General features: G+C 46.2%; 1 protein-coding gene and 1 pseudogene across 4 annotated transcripts in view; one reads left to right on the forward strand and one right to left on the reverse strand.

Annotated features, from left to right (window-relative positions):
- Positions 1 to 5,576: 5,576 nt before the first annotated feature.
- On the reverse strand, positions 5,577 to 8,867 carry LOC140907804 (large ribosomal subunit protein eL38 pseudogene; annotated as a pseudogene).
- Positions 8,868 to 9,421: 554 nt separating this feature from the next.
- Positions 9,422 to 20,186, forward strand: part of LOC140899739 (protein mono-ADP-ribosyltransferase PARP12) — a 43,974-nt gene continuing 33,209 nt past the window's right edge. For all 4 annotated transcript variants that reach the window (XM_073315718.2, XM_073315708.1, XM_073315738.1 and 1 more), the window contains exon 1: positions 9,422 to 9,826. In XM_073315718.2, the coding sequence (XP_073171819.1) occupies positions 9,540 to 9,826 (287 nt within the window). In that variant the 5' untranslated portion in view covers positions 9,422 to 9,539. The remainder of the gene's footprint in view (positions 9,827 to 20,186) is intronic.

Genomic DNA, 20,186 nt, shown 5'->3' on the forward strand with positions numbered 1-20,186 from the left:
AGTGCTGTGGTCAGATATAATGGCTCTGCCTGGGTTTCCCTTGTTTGTGTATTTTGGGAAGCATGTAGAAGGTCCCTGAGGTAGATTCATGGGGGATGAGGTTCATAGATTCATAGATATTTAGGTCAGAAGGGACCATTATGATCATCTAGTCTGACCTCCTGCACAATGCAGGCCACAGAATTTCACCCACCACTCCTAAAAAAGACCTCACACCTATATCTGTGCTATTGAAGTCCTCAAATTGTAGTTTGAAGACCTCAAGGAGCAGAGAATCCTCCAGCAAGTGACCCGTGCCCCATGCTACAGAGGAAGGCGAAAAACCTCCAGGGCCTTCCAATCTGCCCTGGAGGAAAATTCCTTCCCGACCCCAAATATGGCGATCAGCTAAACCCTGAGCATATGGGCAAGATTCATCAGCCAGATACTACAGAAAATTCTTTCCCGGGTAACTTGGATCTTACCCCCATCTAAAAACCCATCACAGGCCATTGGGCCTATTTACCATGAATATTTAATTACCAAAACCATGTTATCCAATCATACCATCTCCTCCATAAACTTATCGAGTTTAATCTTAAAGCAAGATAGATCTTTTGCCCCCACTACTTCCCTCGGAAGGCTATTCCAAAACTTCACTCCTCTGATGGTTAGAAACCTTCGTCTAATTTCTAATCTAAATTTCCTAGTGGCCAGTTTATATCCATTTGTTCTTGTGTCCACATTGGTACTGAGTTTAAATAATTCCTCTCCCTCTCTGGTATTTATCCCTCTGATATATTTATAGAGAGCAATCATATCTCCCCTCAACCTTCTTTTAGTTAGGCTAAACAAGCCAAGCTCCCTGAGTCTCCTTTCATAAGACAAGTTTTCCATTCCTCGGATCATCCTAGTAGCCCTTCTCTGTACCTGTTCCAGTTTGAATTCATCCTTCTTAAACATGGGAGACCAGAACTGCACACAGTATTCCAGGTGAGGTCTCACCAGTGCCTTATATAACGGTACTAAAACCTCCTTATCCCTACTGGAAATACCTCTCCTGTTGCATCCCAAGACGACATTAGCTTTTTTCACAGCCATATCACATTGGCAGCTCATAGTCATCCTATGATCAACCAATACTCCAAGGTCCTTTTCCTCCTCCGTTACTTCTAGTTGATGCGTCCCTAGCTTATAACTAAAATTCTTGTTATTAATCCCTAAATGCATGACCTTACACTTCTCACTATTAAATTTCATCCTATTCCTATTACTCCAGTTTACAAGGTCATCCAGATCCTCCTGTAGGGTATCCCTGTCCTTCTCTAAATTAGCAATACCTCCCAGCTGAAGTAGATTCATGGGGGATGAGGTTGTAGAGTTTCTCTGAGTTGTTTGAGGAAGGATTTTGATATCCTTAACTTCCTGGATAAATTGTAGTACGGGATCTTCTTTGAGTTCTTTATAGTTGGAGGTCATGGAGAGTTGTTGGTTGGCCTGGCAGGGCCGTCCTTGACAAACACAGCATACTCTCCTGGCTCTTCCTCTCCCTGTTCTGACCCTTCCTGCTGGTTCCCACAGTTAGCTGCTGCAGCCTGATGACTCTTACTCCAGAGGGGATCTAGTAACTTAAAAGTGAAAAAGCCTTCAGCCCTCCAGACCTATGAGCAGAACACTGAAACTGTTAAAGAGCCATTCAAGTGGTAATGAAGCCATTTAACAGGCCTTTGCCAACCCACAGGGGTGTGTGTGTGTATGTATATGTGTGTGTATATATATATATATACACACACACACACACATATACATCTGGCATGCAATGGAAAACATACTACAAAAAAACACCTCTTCTGCAATTTCTTTTTAAAGAAAATGTTTTGTTTTTTTCTCCAAATGCTATCTGCTTCATTTGGGTTCAGGGATTTGGCTGGAAGAGGGTGAGCAGGGTGGGGGAGGGAAGAGAATAGGGGGACAATAGGGAGAGGGCGGGGCCTGGGGCAGAGCAGGCGGGGCCTGGGGCAGAGCAGGAGTGGAGTATGGGTGGGACTACAGGCAGAGGTGGGCTGGGGAGCTAGCCTCCCCATGTGGCAGCTCCACCCACTGCCCACACCACCAGGTAAAAGCAAGTTGAGTCCTGTACACCTAGTGCACACTACGGTCCCCTTAGGCAGGGGCCATATTCACAGAGCTGAATATACCAGTGCCGCGCATTCTGCGTGAGAGAGAGGGTACTGGGGTCTCTGCGGGGAACTGTGACTTACCGCCACCATGAAGCAGGCCAGATGTCTCGGTATCCTTTGCTGCCTCCCCCCTTCACCCCGGGTTGCGAGCCCAGGCTGCCGTCGGGCATAGGGGCACCAGTTTAATATTGCGTAGGGCCCCATAAATACTAAGGACGGCCCTGTGGCCTAGCTAATGTACTCATCGCAGTTGGAGACTATGATTGGGGGTCCTCCCCTTTGTCTGCTAATTTGATCAGCATCTGGTGGTAGAATTTTCTGCATAGCTGTCCTCTCAGCAGTGGGGAGATTGTGGTAGATGTGATGTTTCAGGATTTCACAGTCAATCAGTGTTATGATCAAGAGTGTGGTTTTTGATGTCCAGTCAGATTCTTTTTTCCTATAACTGTTGGTGGGAACATGGTAATCGTGGGTGACGACATTGTTGTGAAAGATTTCTTGTAGTTCTCCACGTGTTAGTATGGTATAAGGTTCTGTTGGGGCACAGAAGACCAGTCCCTTGGAGAGTACAGATAATTCAGCTCCAGTTGGGGGTAGTCTTGATAAACTGATGACCAAGCTTCTTAGCTCAGGAACCTTTCTCCCAGTATCCAACAAGTACTTCCCTTGTTGCTTTAGGTGCCACCAGTGTGATGGGAATGGGGAGAGAGAGGGTCCTGACCTAAGGAGCTTGGTCAGTAAGACCACTGAAAGTGAGAAAACTTTACTTCGAATTTAACACAATTTGAGTTACATGCTAGCTGTGTTTCATGTAATCATTTCTGACTTTTATGCCTCATTACTTGTACTCACTTATTAACTACAAAGAGATTTTAACTGTACTTTAATTTAAACACACTGGATTAGATAAAATAAAGTGTCTGGGAAACACTATTTGGGGTGGCAACTTGAGTGCATATTATTTCTATTCTAAGAAATAATGGACTTTATATGATCTGTATTGTCAAGAAGAAAGTTGGGCAATATAGGACATACATGTCTGGGGGGAAATCTAAGATTGGGGGTGTGTTGGGGTCACCTTGTAGTATAACCAAGGCTGGTGAGAGCCAGAGTGTGATCCAAGTGTGGCTGGCAGGCTGCAATGGCACACAAACACTCATGTGTGGCTGGAAGGCTGTTTGTGAGGAGCCCAGGTGGGAACTCCTTCAGCAAGGCAATGCAAAGCACCCAATGTTGCAGGGCAAGCGTGAGACAGCTGCTCATAAGTCTGGATTGTAACCTGATATGTCACAGGCATTGAAGGAACAGAAGTTCGACATCATGTAGAGTCAAGCACGAGGGTTTATTACGCACAGTGCTGGCAGAGTGTCCCTTCGCTTCTTAGGCTCAGTGAGATGCTGCTAAACAATTGATTTATGATAGGGTGCCAATGGGTGGAGAGAAGTGACTGGGTGGGAATTCCCAGGACCCTGGATACGTTCTAGCAGCAAGACAAAATTAGCACAACAAGCCAATAGTCTAAAAGATTCCATAATGGCTCTGCCCGTAGCTCAGGTTAACATGTTAGCGAATACACAGGGGTTATCCCTCAAAATTCTCCTCTTGCAATGTGTAAGTTATATCCTGATTTCAGGTCCATAGAAATGACAGTGGCTCTTTCCAGACAGGTTCGCCCACAGCTACATTCTTGGAGGGTCTTAAAGCAAAAAGAACAGTAAACAGTACACAGCAATGACAATCATGTATGATTTACCAATGCATTTCTGCGAACTAGGATTGGCATCTGTGAGAGACGGATGCCATAACTCATGACGTCATGTTAGGCCTCTCCCTAAACCCTGATTAGCATTCGGGGAGTATGTACAGTTATCTCCTCCTGAACCAGGGAGCAGACTTCAATGCCCCTCTCAGCGAGTTCTGTGTCTATAACTCTCGATAAGCCTCCCAATTACTGCTCTCCACCTGGAGTTATGCTGTCTCAGCTTATTTTATGTATAGTTGAACAAACAAAGTTGCTTCCTGCTTATCCCAGCTTTTCTTTAGCAATGTATTGTCCATTGTTAATCAGGCCTCATGCCGCAGGCCGTGGAGTTTGGGCTTATGTGAAAGATTCTTAATAGACTCAGTGGTCAAGATCTTGCATACAGTCACTCCCCAGGTTATGCAAACCCGACTTACACAAATCTGCACTTACAGAAAAAGTTCCATAAGCTAGAAATAGGATGGGTTTGGGGATTTTTTTTGGCATAATGGTCAGATACGTTTCCGACTCTTGCAAAATCTGAGTTACGCAAGTGTTCCGGAGCAGAATGCTTGCGTAAGTTGGGGAGCGTCTGTAAATATTATTGGGATTTTGGCTCTTCAGCCATGTTGATTCTTCCCCAGTAAATCATATTAATCTGTCTCTGAGAATTCTCTTTACAATTTGCATGGTACTGATGTTAAGCTTACTGGCCTGTAATTTCCAGGATCATCTTTGGAGCCTTAGGTTTTTTTAAAAAAAAGTAGCTATTCTCTAGTCATCTGGTACAGAAACTTATTTAAGTGATGTTACATACCACAATTAATAATTCTGCAATTTCATATTTGAGTTCTGTCAGAACTCTTGGGTGAATACCATCTGGTTCTGGTGACTTATTACTGTTTTATCGATTGTTCCAAAAATTCCTCTATTGACACATCAATCTGGCACAGTTCCTCAGATTTGCCTTCTAAAAAGAATGATTCTGGTGTGGGAATCTCCCACATCCTCTGCAGTGAATACTGATACAAAGAATTCATTTAGCTTCTCCACAATGGCCTTGTCTTCCTTGAGTGCTCCTTTAGCACCTCGATCATCCAATGACTCCACTGATTGTTTAGCAGATTTCCTTCTGATCTACTTAATTTTTTGCTGTTAGTTTGAGAGTCTTGCTCGTTGCTCTTCAAATTCCTTTTTTTGGCCTGCCTAATTATACCTTTACACTTCACTTGCCAGAATTAATGCTCTTTTCTATTTCGTCAGTAGCATTTGACTTCCAGATTTTAAAGAATGTATTTTTGCCTCTAACTGCTCCTTTTACTCTGTTCTTTAGCCATTGTGGTATAATAGATATTACCTCATCAACCTTGTCTCTCATGGTGTGTTTTTTTTGTGTGTTAACATTTGGGCTTGGCCAGAGGTGTTGCATGGAGGGTCAACGAGCATGCTCAGTAACACTGCTGAAGTTGGCTTCCCTCACTCTGCATCCCTCCTCTCCCCCCCCATCCCACTATTGGCAGGTACAGGTCATCTCTTGGCTTGGCAATATTGCTATGGTACAATCTCCAGTGCTCTGTCTACATTGAAGCTTCTGTTCGGTGTTTTTTTAAAAAACAAAAAAAGAGTTCCCTCTTTTTTTATTATAATACATGAAAAAAGCTCTGTGCATGACTGGTTCATTTCAGTTCTTCCACAGTCAAACCAGGTGGCTGGGATGCCTTCAGTTTCTCAGCCTTCTCCTTATCTGTGATGAGCAGAGTGTATAGGTCAGCGATCAGCAACCTGCAGCACGTGTGCCAAAAGCAGCACGTGAGCAGACTTTTACTGGCATGCTGCTGCCAGCCGGGGTCCTGGCTGCCAGTCCTGCTCAGCCAGCTGCCTGCCTGGGTAAATAGAACCCCCAGGGGGCTGAGCAGGGCTGGCAGCTGGGACACCAGCTGGCAGGAGCCGGCGGAACCCCAGACCAGCAGCGGGTGAGCTGCTGCCGGTCTGGGGTTCTGTCTGCCACCCCGCTCAGCCTGCTGATGGTCTGGGGTTCCAGCCGTCAGCCCCTTGCCAGCTGGGGTCCGGGCCATCAGCCCCGCTCAGCCTGCTGCTGGCCTGGGACCAGCATGGGCTCCACTCACCTCGCTGCTAGTCTGGGGTTCCAGCTGCCAGTCCCCATGCCAGCCAGGGTCTGGGCCTCCGGCTCTGGTCAGCCTCTTGCCAGCTTGGGGTACTGGCAGCCAGCCCAGTGCTCTACAGCCCTTATCAAAAATTACACTACAATTAGCTTAAAAACTTTGTATATTACAGTAATAATGTATATAATGTTAATAAATACATAGGTTTGATGAAAGTAGTTGTACTTATGTGCCTGTGCTTAATTTTGGTGTGTTTGATGATTTACCTTCTTAAAGTCTCACGTCTCACCCCCAGAAGGGGCATTTTGCACCCCCCAGGGGTGTGTGCACCCCAGGATCTGCATTTTAATCTAATTTTAAATGAAGCTTCTTAAACATTTTAAAAACCTTGTTTACTTTACATACAATAGTTTAGTTATACAATATAGACTTAGAGAGAGACCTTCTAAAAACATTAAAATGTATTACTGGCACATGAAACCTTAAATTAGAGTGAATAAATGAAGACTCAGCACTCCACTTCTGAAAGGTTGCTGACCCCTGGTATAGGTAGGTACTGGCTTCAGCACACCTTGAATTTCATGGTCTTTTGATTCTTGATCTTAACAGATTTTGGATCCTTCCTCCTGGCTGTGAGCAGGAAGTCTTTAATTTCTTCAGTTTTGTGTGGCACGGCAATGGGCCAAGCTCTAGGCATTTGCTGCTCAAGCAGCCACAGACATGATGGTAACCTGTAAGAAGAGGAGTGGTGTGAAGACATTGCAAAATATTAGTGTTCTCACTGGACCACTGAGTGAGTTGAAACTGCAGCAGTGGTGAATTATGGATCACCCTGAAAACATATGTTCAGGGTTGGGTTACATTCCAGAAATGCATGCAATGAAGTCCCTGTTTAACTTTCAGCTGTAATATGAACAAACAAACAAAAACAAACTTTAGTTACTGTGATTTGCATTGTAATGGTTTACAAAGAAAAGGAGATTAGAGCAGGTTCACATGCCACATAAGTTAATTGGTTTTCATCAAATAGTACAAGTGGCTTAGGCCTTGTCACTGCCACTTTACAGCGCTTCAACTTTCTCGCTCAGGGGTGTGAAAAAACACCCCCCCGAGTGCTGCAAGTTTCAGCACTGTAAAGTGGCAGTGTAGACAATGCACCAGTGCTGGGAGCTACTCCCCTCATGGAGGTGGGAGCTTCTATAGCTCCCAGCACCGGTGCCGTGACTACACAGCCACATTAAAGCACTGCTGCAGTGAAGACATGCCCTCAGTATTTGTGTGTAACTTCCTAATACTAAACGACAAGTTAACTTCATTAGTTTAATCTTCTAACTCTACATTGTTTAAATGTTTAACATTTAAATTTCTTCCTTATGGATTTACTCTAAATTTTCAGTTTAACCACAACTGACTTTTCTCCTCAATGTGTGTTTACCTTCCCACCTCTCTTTTTTCCCCCCACAAACAAACCGCATTGGAAATTAACAAAACTTATTTACTTGCTTGGTTCTGCGCAATCGTTTATTATATCAGCACAGCTTCGCACATAGATTGTATTAATTAGCTGCTGCTTTCATGGCTAGCAGAAGGAATGGCAAGGACACAATGTGTAGGTCCTACATAAACAATATTTCAGAATGGTAGCACTCTTTTCTTCCTTCTTATTTAAGTTATAGCTTTGAAACGCACATGTGTGCACACAACCTGGGGAAAATTTCTGACTCTTAGTGTCCACTGAGAGTCCATCACAATCATTTGTCTAGCCGGGGATTGTGGATTTGGAAAGATATATTCATCTAATGTAACACCATTGACTTCAGTGATGCATTTGAAGCTTGGGGGGGGGGGGGTTGGTTTTTTGGGTTTTTTTAATTTTTTTTTGGTTTTACTCTTATACATGCAGCCCACAAGTCATGTGTGCTATAGCTCTTGCCGGTTATATTATACTGGCTCAAAAAACCATCTCAGGACTAATAGCTTTTACATTTATTTTGAGCTTTCACCTATTGTCATCAAATGTCACCAGTGTTGTGCTCAGCTCTGTTGTATGTTGATAACAATCGGCTGCATGTGTGTGTTCCATCTATATGCTGCCCCAGCTCTGCAGATCACTGACACAGCAGACCCCGAGAGAATCCCCAATGAACACAGACTCTGATAAGGTACGAAGGCACCCGGCCAGGCTTACTGCCAAGCAAAACAGTCTCTAGCTCCCCAGATCAGATAACTACAGTTCTGCTAGTACATATGTGCTCCCTGACAATGGACCAGCTCAGTCATTGGCAGGACTTACCACTGCCCCCTAGGCCAGTCAAAGACCACTCTTCAAGGGTACGCTTTTATACACCTGTACAACCAAGTTACACGTTGCTCCTGACCTATAGAGATGCAACCCCTCTACATGTTAGGGTACCACCTCTCACCTTGTACATGTTGGTTCAAACAAAACAACTCTCTCATATTACCCTCCTGCTGCAAACTTTAGGATGGGTCAGTCTGTTCCTTGTTATCTATGTGGAATGTGCTTGTATCATAATGTTCCGGTACCATTCCTGGCACATGTTTATATTACTAGTGCGTAGTACCTGTTTTTGGGTATGTGTATAACTGCAATGTCAGTCGCCTTGCCAGCTTCTGTGAGCAGGGCCTCCCTCTGGCGCACAGCTTAACTTTGATTTATGCTAGCAAAGTCTTGACCATTACTTTAGTTCAGGGCTTGGGTCTCATACCAGGCCTCTGATACAAGGGCTTATGTTTCAGGGCCTCCTCTTACCACACCCATTACCTGCATATAAACATGTTTATCCTAATCTTCACTGCAGAGGCTGTACGGCCAGGGTCCATCCAGGGCGTGGCGATGATTATTTTCTGGCCATGCCCCCACGGTTGCAATGCCACTCATTAACATTCAGAAGGGATGGGTGTAAGGGTGCATGGGCCAGGAGGGTCAGGCTGCTGCTGGTGGTGGTTGGTGCCAGAGAGGGGAAGAGGAGGGTCAGGCAGAAAGGGCAAAACTGACCCTCCCAGTTTAAATGGCCTCCTGCTGCTCCTCCTACACTGTATGGTCAAGATAATAACATCTTTCTAGTTTGCAACTTGTATCCCTTAGCTTTAGATCCAGGATAACTTTATTCTGTAAAGGAGAAGCTGTCTTTTCCCCTTCTCGACTGCAATTCTACAAGTGGGAATGAATAAACGCACGTCACAGAAAAGGGCAAAGGCACCCACATTTCAAAAGGAAATAGACTGGGTATAAAAATGCCCTTCACTCTTCCTACATATTTTGCATGCTATCACTTTTTAATTTGCTGCCTTAAACCACTGCCCTGCCGCCCGTCACCCAAAGGCATGCTTTTTCTGCCTTCAGTTTCGATTCTTCTTTCCAGCTGGATGGGAGGAGGAGCCTGATCCGCCCACGAAACCGAGCGAGCGGACGGAGAGGCTGCCTAGTCCGGTTTTAGAGTGGCAGCCGTGTTAGGCTGCCTAGCCAGTAACCCCCTGGGCTCGAGAGCCAACATGTCTGACCCCGCGGTCTGCAGCTTCATTACCAAGGTCCTGTGTTCTAACGGGGGGCGGCTGGAGCGCAGCAAGATCCCCCAGCACGTTGAGCTCTCCGAGCAGCAGCTGGAGGAGATCCTGCAGGATGTGGGGCACGAGAGGTTTCTGGTGCACGAGGAGGGGGGCTGCCGCTGGGTGCTGGCTGTGTCCCCGCTGCGGCTCTGCGTCCGCAAGGAGTGTGAGGGCTGCGAGCGCCTCCACTTCTGCAAGCTCAACCTCATGGGCAAGTGCAACTTTGGAGTCCGGTGAGTGAAAAGGAGGGGAAGGGAGGAGGCTGGCACCGGGGGCAACACTGGGGGAGGGAGTAGGGGGACAGGCACTAAGGTGCAAGGAGGGGGAGGGGAAAGAAGCAGGGGGCTGGTACCAGGAGCAATAGTGGAGGGACGGGGTCGGTTAGGCACCAGGGTGCAAAGTGACCGGGGGGCAGAGGATCTCTGGCAACACAGGCAGAGGGCCTGGTGGTTTGTGCCTTGCACTCCTGATACTGTACTCTAGGCTGGTGGGGCATGTAACTAATGAACCCCTGTGGTTGCACTGAACAAGGGTGGATAAAAATCGATTATTTATATACATAAAAATCAGGTCTTTTTTTTTTTGTTCAAATATATTTCTTTTTTAAAATACAAATATTTGAAATTATGATCCTATATTAAGGCCCAAGTATAATCCGTTGATTTAAAGTTAAGTAACAAATAATGGTAAGCAGTGCATGTTTGCCACCGAAGTTTTAAAGAAAGTCAGATGGACTAGACCAGGGGTTCTCAGCCTTTCTTTCTGAGGTGCTCCCTCCCCCCTTCCCCCATGCTATTAAAAACTCCACCACCCACCTGTGCCACAACATCTGTTTTTTGCATATAAAAGCCAGGCCTGGGGTTAAGGAGTAGCAACCAGAGCAATTGCCTGGGCCCCCAAACCACAGGGTGCCCCCACAAAGCTAAGTTGCTCAGGCTTCTTGCTTCAGCCACAGGTGGCAGGGGCCCAGGGCATGGCAGGGCTTAGGCTCTCTGCCCTGGGCCCTAGGTAGTCTAATGCTGGTCCTGCTTGGTGGACTCCCTGAAACCTACTCCCCACAGGGCCCGAGACCCTGGTTGAGAAACACTGGACTGATGCCCTCACGAGGTCCCTTCCAGCCCTACATTTCTGAGATTCTGTGAAATCCTTGAACAGGGGCACCATTTCAGATTTTGGTGGGGGAGAGTGCACAACTTTAACTATGATTCCAGAGGCTACTTGGGCACCTGAAAACTCATTTTTTTTTGCAGATAACTTAGATACAGTGCTCCTGTCAGATAATTTCTAATTCCTATATAAAGAAAGAAATAGAAAATTAAATAAATAAATATTAGATCCACTCAGCTCTAATAATATTCTGTCCATTCACTTAAGGGACACTGGTTAGGTTTAAAAATGTAATGTATATTCTTACTTTGTTACTAACTCTTGAATGTAACAATTGTAGAAAAATCTAGGTTACTTTGTATGACTCTTTTTGCAGTTCATCAAACTTGGAATAGCTCATTTAACTTCTGGAAACATCCTGCTAGGGCATGTTCCCATGAGTTTATACTGCACCTGCCTGGGACTGTAGGGGTTTTACCTCACTACAAATAGACTAGAAACAGACTTTAAACAGGAGTGAAACTCACACGTAGTCTTTCATGATTTTTGAATATTTGGGGTTGGCAATACTATGAATCAGGCTCACCAAAAATCATGAGATTGGCTTTAAAATAATGAGATTATGTAAAAATAATGTTTTTATTTACGTTCTGCTTTTTAAGCCTTTAGGGTGCCCTGGGGTCACATTTTGATGCTTTCTCCACAGCCACAAGGGCTAGAAACTTCATTTTTCTTTAAGAATGAGGGCTGAAATCATCACACAGCCACTTGACTCCAGGAGTTGGGGCTTTAAGCAAAACACAAAAATCATGAGACTCATGACAAAATCATGAGAGTTAGTAACACTATTTTCACTTCTGTTTAAAGGCTAGTCCCTTTCCAGAAGGGCCTTAAACATAACACTACAGTGATTGAGCTGCAGTTTTCACAGGAGAATATTTTAAACCAAACACCTACAAAATTTCATGTTTTAAAGTTGAGGGGGGAAAAATTGAGAGTTCTGAGGTATATCAGGGCCACTGCAGGCAGGAAAGGAAAATAAACAGGCACAAGAGCTCTGGGCAGCTTTTCCTCTTGAAAGAAAGTTGGAGGGTCAAATCTTCTAGTCCTTAATCAAGTAAAACTTTTATCGCCATCAGCGCCTTCACTCATAGATATGTTATCACATGTTCACTGTGATAATATGTGGTCAATAACTATACACTTAATATTTATATATCTGAGCCATCTTATCCAGAGTTACACATCTTGTATGCATTGGCTCCGGAACTACATTTACTGGCATATTCTGAACAGTGCTGAGCACACAGATAGTGCCCAGTGAATAATACAAATCATAACAATAATTTGTTCACTTTATGGACTCTGTGTATACAACTTCTGTTCTTCGTTCTATATGACCTCAGGTCAATGCCTTAGAGACAGAGTTTCAAAGGTTTTTAGGCACCCAAAGAGGCATCTAGTGGGGTTTACAAAGCACCTAACCTTCTAGGCACTTCTGAAAATCCCACTAGGTGCCTGAAAATCTGTCCTTTAGCCTGTGTCCCCATCAGTGCCCCATCTATACAATGAGGATAACAGCACTGCTCTACCTCACCGTGGGGCTGTGATCTAAGGTACTCAGACTACAGTGATGGGGTACCACAGGTATAGAGAAGTTCCCACTCTACTACTGCTATCCCTCCCCTGGGTTTTGGCTCCTTCTTTTCACTCCTGCTCCCTCATCTCCCTCTTTTCTGAATATAAACTTGGCTCAGAGGGCTTAGCTGTATGTCTTCTGAGTCCCCTGCGTTGTCTCTTCAATACCTCCCTCCTCCCCCAGGGATTCCTGGTTTTTACAAAAAGAAAAGGAGTACTTGTGGCACCTTAGAGACTAACCAATTTATTTGAGCATAAGCTTTCGTGAGCTACAGCTCACTTCATCGGATGCATTCAGTGGAAACTACAGTGGGGAGATTTATATACATAGAGAACGTGAAACAATGGGTGTTACCATACACACTGTAACCAGAGTGATCACTTAAGGTGAGCTATTACCAGCGGGGGGGAGGGGGGGACCTTTTGTAGTGATAATCAAGGTGGGCCATTACCAGCAGTTGACAAGAATGTCTGAGGAACAGTGGGTGGGGGGGTGGAAATAGACATGGGGAAATGGTTTTACTTTGTGTAATGACCCATCCACTCCCAGTCTTTATTTAAGCCTAAGTTAATTGTATCCAGTTTGCAAATTAATTCCAGTTCAGCAGTCTCTCATTGGAGTCTGTTTTTGAAGTTTTTTTGTTAAAGAATTGCAACTTTTAGGTCTGTAATTGAGTGACCAAATAGACTGAAGTGTTCTCCAACTGGTTTTTGAATGTTATAATTCTTGACGTCTGATTTGTGTCCATTTATTCTTTTATGTAGAGACTGTCCAGTTTGACCAATGTATATGGCAGAGGGGCATTGTTGGCACATGATGGCATATATCACATAGGTAGATGTGCAGGTGAACGAGCCTCTGATAGTGTGGCTGATGTGATTAGGTCCTATGGTGGTGTCCCCTGAATAGATATGTGGACACAGTTGGCAACGGGCTTTGTTGCAATGATCGGTTCCTGGATTAGTGGTTCTGTTTTGTGGTGTGTGGTTGCTGGTGAGTATTTTGCTTCAGGTTGGGGGGCTGTCTGTAAGCAAGGACTGGCCTGTCTCCCAAGATCCGTGAGAGTGATGGGTCGTCCTTCAGGATGGGTTGTAGATCCTTGATGATGCGTTGGAGGGGTTTTAGTTGGGGGCTGAAGGTGATGGCTAGTGGCGTCCTGTTATTTTCTTTGTTGGCCTGTCCTGTAGTAGGTGACTTCTGGGTACTCTTTTGGCTCTGTCAATCTGTTTCTTCACTTCAGCAGGTGGGTATTACATCCTGTGGGCATGAATCACACATTGTGTGAAAGTTTTTTCTTTTATTAATGTTGAATTTGCCACTGTAGCCCATAAGGCTAGCTTAGCACCATCTTTCAATTTAATTGAATGTCCCTTGTGCTGGTGTTCTGAGGCAGGGCCAACAGACTTTCCTGACCCACGCATTCAGATCATTCATTATGTGATATAACTTTATCATGTCTCCTTTCTAATACAAACACATTCCTTTCAGTCCTTCCTCATGATAGTTTTTCTGTACTCCAGAGTTAGTCTCAAGGACCTTCTCTGAACCCTCCGTATGTGGTGACCTCTACTGCACACAGTACTCTAGATGAGGGTGTCACCAGCACAGCTTCTCCCCAGTTCCAAAATACACCGCCCCATGCAGTGCCTTTCAGGGAGGTTCAGTTTCTTAAGTAAACAGATAATCTTTCAACTCAGTCCTCACTTTCAAGTTTCATCCTGCTCAGGGACCTCTGGCAGCTTCCCACTTCTGACCAGCTCTGCCTCCTCTCTGGGACAGCAGCCCCCTCAGGGCAGCCTCCTTGCTCCAGGCGGCCCACCACAGCTCCACTCTGCTGTAGTTTTCCCACCCCAGGCACAGGTGCATAAGTAAGGGGACTCCTGCTATGTGCTCGCTGTGTCCCTGATATGACTCTGCTTTAGGGTTGCCAACTTTCTAGTCACACAAAACTGAACACCCTAGCCCAGTCCCTTCCCCAAGACCCCGCCCCCGCTCACTACATTCCCCCTCCCCCAGTGGCTCGCTTTCCCCCACCCTCACTTTCACTGGGCTGGGGCAGGGGGTTGGGGTGCAGGAGCAGATGAGAGCTCTAACTGAGGATGTGGGCTCCAGGGTGGGGCCAGAAATGAGGGGTTCAGGGTGCAGGAGCCGGCTGTGGGTTGAGGCAGGAAGTTGGGATGTGGGAGGGGGTGAGGGCTCTGGGCTGGGGGTGCTGGCTGTGGGGTGGGGCCGGGGGTGAGGGATTCAGGGTGTGGGAGGGGACTCTGGGTTGGGGCAGGGGGTTGGAGTGCAGGGGGGGTGAGGGTTCTGGCCTGGGGGTGCAGGCTCTGGGCAGGTGCTGGGGATGAGGGGTTTGGGGTGCAGGAAGAAGCTCTGGGTTTGGGGCGGTCAGGGCTGGGGTAGGGGGTTGGGGCTCGTGGTTGGGGCATGGGCTTACCTCGGGCGGTTCACAGTCTGAGGCTAAAGCAGGCTGGCTGCCTGTCTTGATAGTGGCACTGCGCATGCCCACTGCACCCCAGAAGCAGCCAGCAGGTCCGGGTCCTAGGCTGGGGGCCCGGAGGCTCCACCCACCACTCTCACTTGCAGGCACTCCTCACCGCCCCCCAGCTCCCATTGGCTAGGAACTGGCCAATGGGAGTACAGAGCTGGTGCCTGGGCAATGCGTGGAGCCGCATTGGGGGAGCCCCCCACCTAGGAGCCGGACCTGCTGGCTGCTTCTGGGGTGCAGCAAGGAGCCGGGACTAGCCTGCCTTAGCACTGCAGCACCACTGACCAGACTTTTAATGGCCCGGTCGGCAGTGATGACCACGGTCCCTTTTCGACCAGGTGTTCTGGTCAGCAACTGGACACCTGGTCACCCTACTCCGCTTTCACAAGAAGTGTGCGTGGGCAAGTGCAGTGTTGTAGACAGACCAGTGGTATGAAGTGTAAAGCAATGCAAGAATCGTTTCAGAGTAACAGCCGTGTTAGTCTGTATTCGCAAAAAGAAAAGGAGTACTTGTGGCACCTTAGAGACTAACCAATTTATTTGAGCATAAGCTTTCGTGAGCTACAGCATCCGATGAAGTGAGCATACTGTGGAAAGCACAGAAGATCTTTTTATACACACAAACCATGGAAAAAAATGGGTGTTTACCACTACAAAAGGTTTTCTCTCCCCCCACCCCACTCTCCTGCTGGTAATAGCTTATCTCCTTACAATGTGTATGATGATCAAGGTAGGCCATCTCCAGCACAAATCCAGAGTTTAACAAGAACATATGGGGGGAGGGGGGTAGGAAAAAACAAGGGGAAGTAAGTTACTTTGCATAATGACTTAGCCACTCCCAGTCTCTATTCAAGCCTAAGTTAATAGTATCCAATTTGCAAATGAATTCCAATTCAACAGTTTCTCCCTGGAGTCTGGTTTTGAAGTTTTTCTGTTGTAATATCGCAACTGTCATGTCTGTAATCGTGTGACCAGAGAGATTGAAGTGTTCTCCGACTGGTTTATGAATGTTATAATTATTGACATCTGATTTATGTCCATTTATTCTTTTACGTAGAGACTGTCCAGTTTGACCAATGTACATGGCAGAGGGGCATTGCTGGCACATGATGGCATATATCACATTGGTGGATGTGCAGATGAACGAGCCTCCGATAGTGTGGCTGATGTTATTAGGCCCTGTGATGGTGTCCCCTGAATAGATACGTGGGCACAGTTGGCAACAGGCTTTGTTGCAAGGATAGGTTCCTGGGTTAGTGGTTCTGTTATGTGGTATGTGGTTGCTGGTGAGTATTTGCTTCAGGTTGGGGGGCTGTCTGTAGGCAAGGACTGGCCTGTCTCCCAAGATTTGTGAGAGTGTTGGGTCATTCCTCAGGGTAGGTTGTAGATCCCTAATAATGCGTTGGAGGGGTTTTAGTTGGGGGCTGAAGGTGACGGCTAGTGGTGTTCTGTTGTTTTTGTTAGGCCTGTCCTGTAATAGGTGACTTCTGGGAACTCTTCTGGCTCTATCAATCTGTTTCTTCACTTCCGCAGGTTGGTATTGTAGTTGTAAGAATGCTTGATAGAGATCTTGTAGGTGTTTGTCTCTGTCTGAGGGGTTGGAGCAAATGCGGTTGTATCGCAGAGCTTGGCTGTAGACAATGGATCGTGTGGTGTGGTCAGGGTGAAAGCTGGAGGCATGTAGGTAGGAATAGTGGTCAGTAGGTTTCCTGTATAGGGTGGTGTTTATGTGACTATCGTTTATTAGCACTGTGGTGTCCAGGAAGTGGATCTCTTGTGTGGACTGGACCAGGCTGAGGTTGATGGTGGGATGGAAATTGTTGAAATCATGGTGGAATTCCTCAAGGGCGTCTTTTCCACGGGTCCAGATGATGATGTCATCAATATAGCGCAAGTAGAGTAGGGGCGTTAGGGGACGAGAGCTGAAGAAGCGTTGTTCTAAGTCAGCCATAAAAATGTTGGGAGACTGTGGGGCCATGCGGGTACACATAGCAGTGCCGCTGATCTGAAGGTATACATTGTCCCCAAATGTGAAGTAGTTATGGGTAAGGACAAAGTCACAAAGTTCAGCCACCAGGTTAGCCGTGACATTATCGGGGATAGTGTTCTTGACGGCTTGTAGTCCATCTTTGTGTGGAATGTTGGTGTAGAGGGCTTCTACATCCATAGCGGCCAGGATGGTGTTATCAGGAAGATCACCGATGGATTGTAGTTTCCTCAGGAAGTCAGTGGTGTCTCAAAGGTAGCTGGGAGTGCTGGTAGTGTAGAGCCTGAGGAGGGAGTCTACATAGCCAGACAATCCTGCTGTCAGGGTGCCAAAGCCTGAGATGATGGGGCGCCCAGGATTTCCAGGTTTATGGATCTTGGATAGTAGATAGAATATCCCAGGTCGAGGTTCCAGGGGTGTGTCTGTGCGAATTTGATCTTGTGCCTTTTCAGGGAGTTTCTTGAGCAAATGCTGTAGTTTCTTTTGGTAACTCTCAGTGGGATCAGAGGGTAATGGCTTGTAGAAAGTGGTGTTGGAGAGCTGCCGAGCAGCCTCTTGTTCATATTCCGACCTATTCATGATGACAACAGCACCTCCTTTGTCAGCCTTTTTGATTATGATGCTGTGGATAGCATTGTGTTCTGCATGGCTGAGGTTGTGGGGCAAGTGATGCTGCTTTTCCACAATTTCAGCCCGTGCATGTCAGCGGAAGCTCTCTATGTAGAAGTCCAGTCTGCTGTCTCGACCTTCAGGAAGAGTCCACCTAGAATCCTTCTTTTTGTAGTGTTGGTAGGGAGGTCTCTGTGGTTTAGTATGTTGTTCAGAGGTGTGTTGGAAATATTCCTTGAGTCGGAGACATCAAAAATAGGATTCTAGGTCACCACAGAACTGTATCATGTTCGTGGGGGTGGAGGGGCAGAAGGAGAGGCCCCGAGATAGGACAGCTGCTTCTGCTGGGTTAAGAGTATAGTTGGATAGATTAACAATATTGCTGGGTGGGTTGAGGGAACCGTTGCTGTGGCCCCTTGTGGCATGTAGTAGTTTAGAAAGTTTAGTATCCTTTTTCTTTTGTAGAGAAGCAAAGTGTGTGTTTTAAATGCAAGAAGGGGACTGGTACCAATGGGCAAAGAGAAACTAAGAGATAAAGGGGACTGACAGCCAGTGGTTTGGGAGTTGTAAAAGGACAGTCTCAAATCAGTCTTTCTGATTGTGCTGGCACAAACTTTCACTCTGGATCATAGTAGTGGGTGGAGGAGGTGGAGAAGACAGATTAGCATACCGTTTAAAGTGGCTGGGACCTGTGCTCACAACTTGAGTCTGTTAAACACTGAAATACCCCTCTTTCTTGGTACTGGAAATGGTAACCATGTGATGTTCCCACACTGGTGCTTTTCCAGGCATTGAAGGAAGCATTGAAAGCTTAATCAAGGGCTTACAGGAGTTAACTAGGATGTGGGCACAAGTGTGATCTAATGCAGGGGTTTTCACAACCACTTTTTTTGGTGACCTCAGTGTAGCCACCAACTCTTGCTGCTGGCCATTCTGACAAATTGTGCTAAGATACTTAATTTTAGGAAAAACAAATTAAATATATGTCCAAATCATTGTAATTTATGTAGAGTTTGTTTGTTTTTGTTTTGCAGACTCAATAACAAAAATAACACCCTATATATGTAAAAACATATGTATGATATTCTTTATTTGCCCCAACTACCTCCCACAACCCATCCCCCCTAGGGCCCTGCTGCCTTCCTCCCTCCATTTCCCCCATCTCCCTTCCACAGTCTCACACCCCAGGCCCATCCTAGTCCTTGCCTCTTGACCATGGCACACTGTGCTGTCAGCTGCTGAAGCCCTGCCAGAGCCCCGGGGGCTGAAGCCCAGAGTCCCGCCGCCAGAAGCCCAGAGTGGGAGCGCTGGGGGCGGAAGCCCAGAGCCCTGGAGGCAGGAACCCTAGGGGTGGGAGCCAGAGCCTGGGAATGGGAGCTCAGGTGTGAATCCCACCACTGGAGCATGGGGGCTGAAGCCTGAGCCCCCACCACTCCCAGGAAGGTGGGTCAGGGAACTCACCAGCCACCTGTGGAATCCAAGGTTCCTCCAGCATCCTGCACACCATCCCCAAACATCTGCAGAGGCACTGCCTGGACTCCTAAGGAGGCTGCGCAGTGCAGGGCACCAATCCGCAGCTGGCGGTGCCAGCAAACACCAAGGCAGCGCCTCCAGGACAACAGCTGAACATTGGAAGGAGGGGCTGCTGCTTTGCCTTTTCCCCCATTCTCCACACAGGAGGCTGTTGTGGCCACAGAAAAATTCCCAGGTAGCCGCATGTGACCACATATGAGAAATCATAGAATATCAGGGTTGGAAGGGACCTCAGGAGGTCATCTAGTCCAAACCCCTTGCTCAAAGCAGGGCCAATCCCTAATTTTTGCCCCAGATCCCTAAATGGCCCCTCAATGATTGAACTCACAACCCTGGGTTTAGTAGCTCAATGTTCAAACCACTGAGCAGAAATGCTGATCTGATGCCTTGAATTGCTGGATGGGGAGTCATGAAAAATATTCCTGTCCTCCAGGAAGCATTATGTGACTGGAAAGTGGTGGTACTCGCTCCCGCTTGCAGATAAAAGGCCCTATAGGAAACTTGCTCAGTTGAAAGTGGCCTAGGTGGGATTTAGCTCTGGATATGACCAGTGTGTCCTCACTAATGACTGATGTGTTATCCAAAGATTATGGTGGTGGTGTAATTTGTCCTAACCCACCCTGGGCTGACCCCTCTCAGGCATATTCCATGTGTAGGAAAATCCAACATATAAGCAAGATATAACCTGTTAAAATAAGTTAGTTAGAAAGAGACAGAATTGGAAGAACAATTGTTCTGATTCCTTCCAAAGAGAATATGCTGTGCTTTGCATTATTTTTAATGAGGCTTTTCACTCCTCAGCCCCACAATCTGCATTTTATAACGTTGTTGTTTTACATATATAGGGAGATATTCAAATCTATTAATTTCCTTTAGGCTCATAAAGAAGGAGACAACATTTTGATAAAATGTAGATAAAATGCATTCCTGGGTAAATAGTTCCCCTTTTCTTAGGCAGTGCAAAGTTTTTTCTTAACATAGGAATTTTTAACAGGGATTTATTCTACAATAAATTATCCAAATTCTATTGGACAAGTAGTGTTGTAGGTTACTTTGAGTTTATGCTGGAATAACCCAGAAGAGAATTTGACTCTAGGGATCAAATCTACACTTAAATATGCAGGAGTATCACCCTTTGAACCTATCCTGCTCTTGATTTCTCCCCACCTCCCCCTTGTCGCCCTGTTGACTTTACTGTTTTCAGTTTATTCAGTACAAGTAGGATTCCAT

The sequence above is a fragment of the Lepidochelys kempii genome, chromosome 1 (assembly GCF_965140285.1).
Source record: "Lepidochelys kempii isolate rLepKem1 chromosome 1, rLepKem1.hap1, whole genome shotgun sequence".
NCBI lineage: Eukaryota > Metazoa > Chordata > Testudines > Cheloniidae > Lepidochelys > Lepidochelys kempii.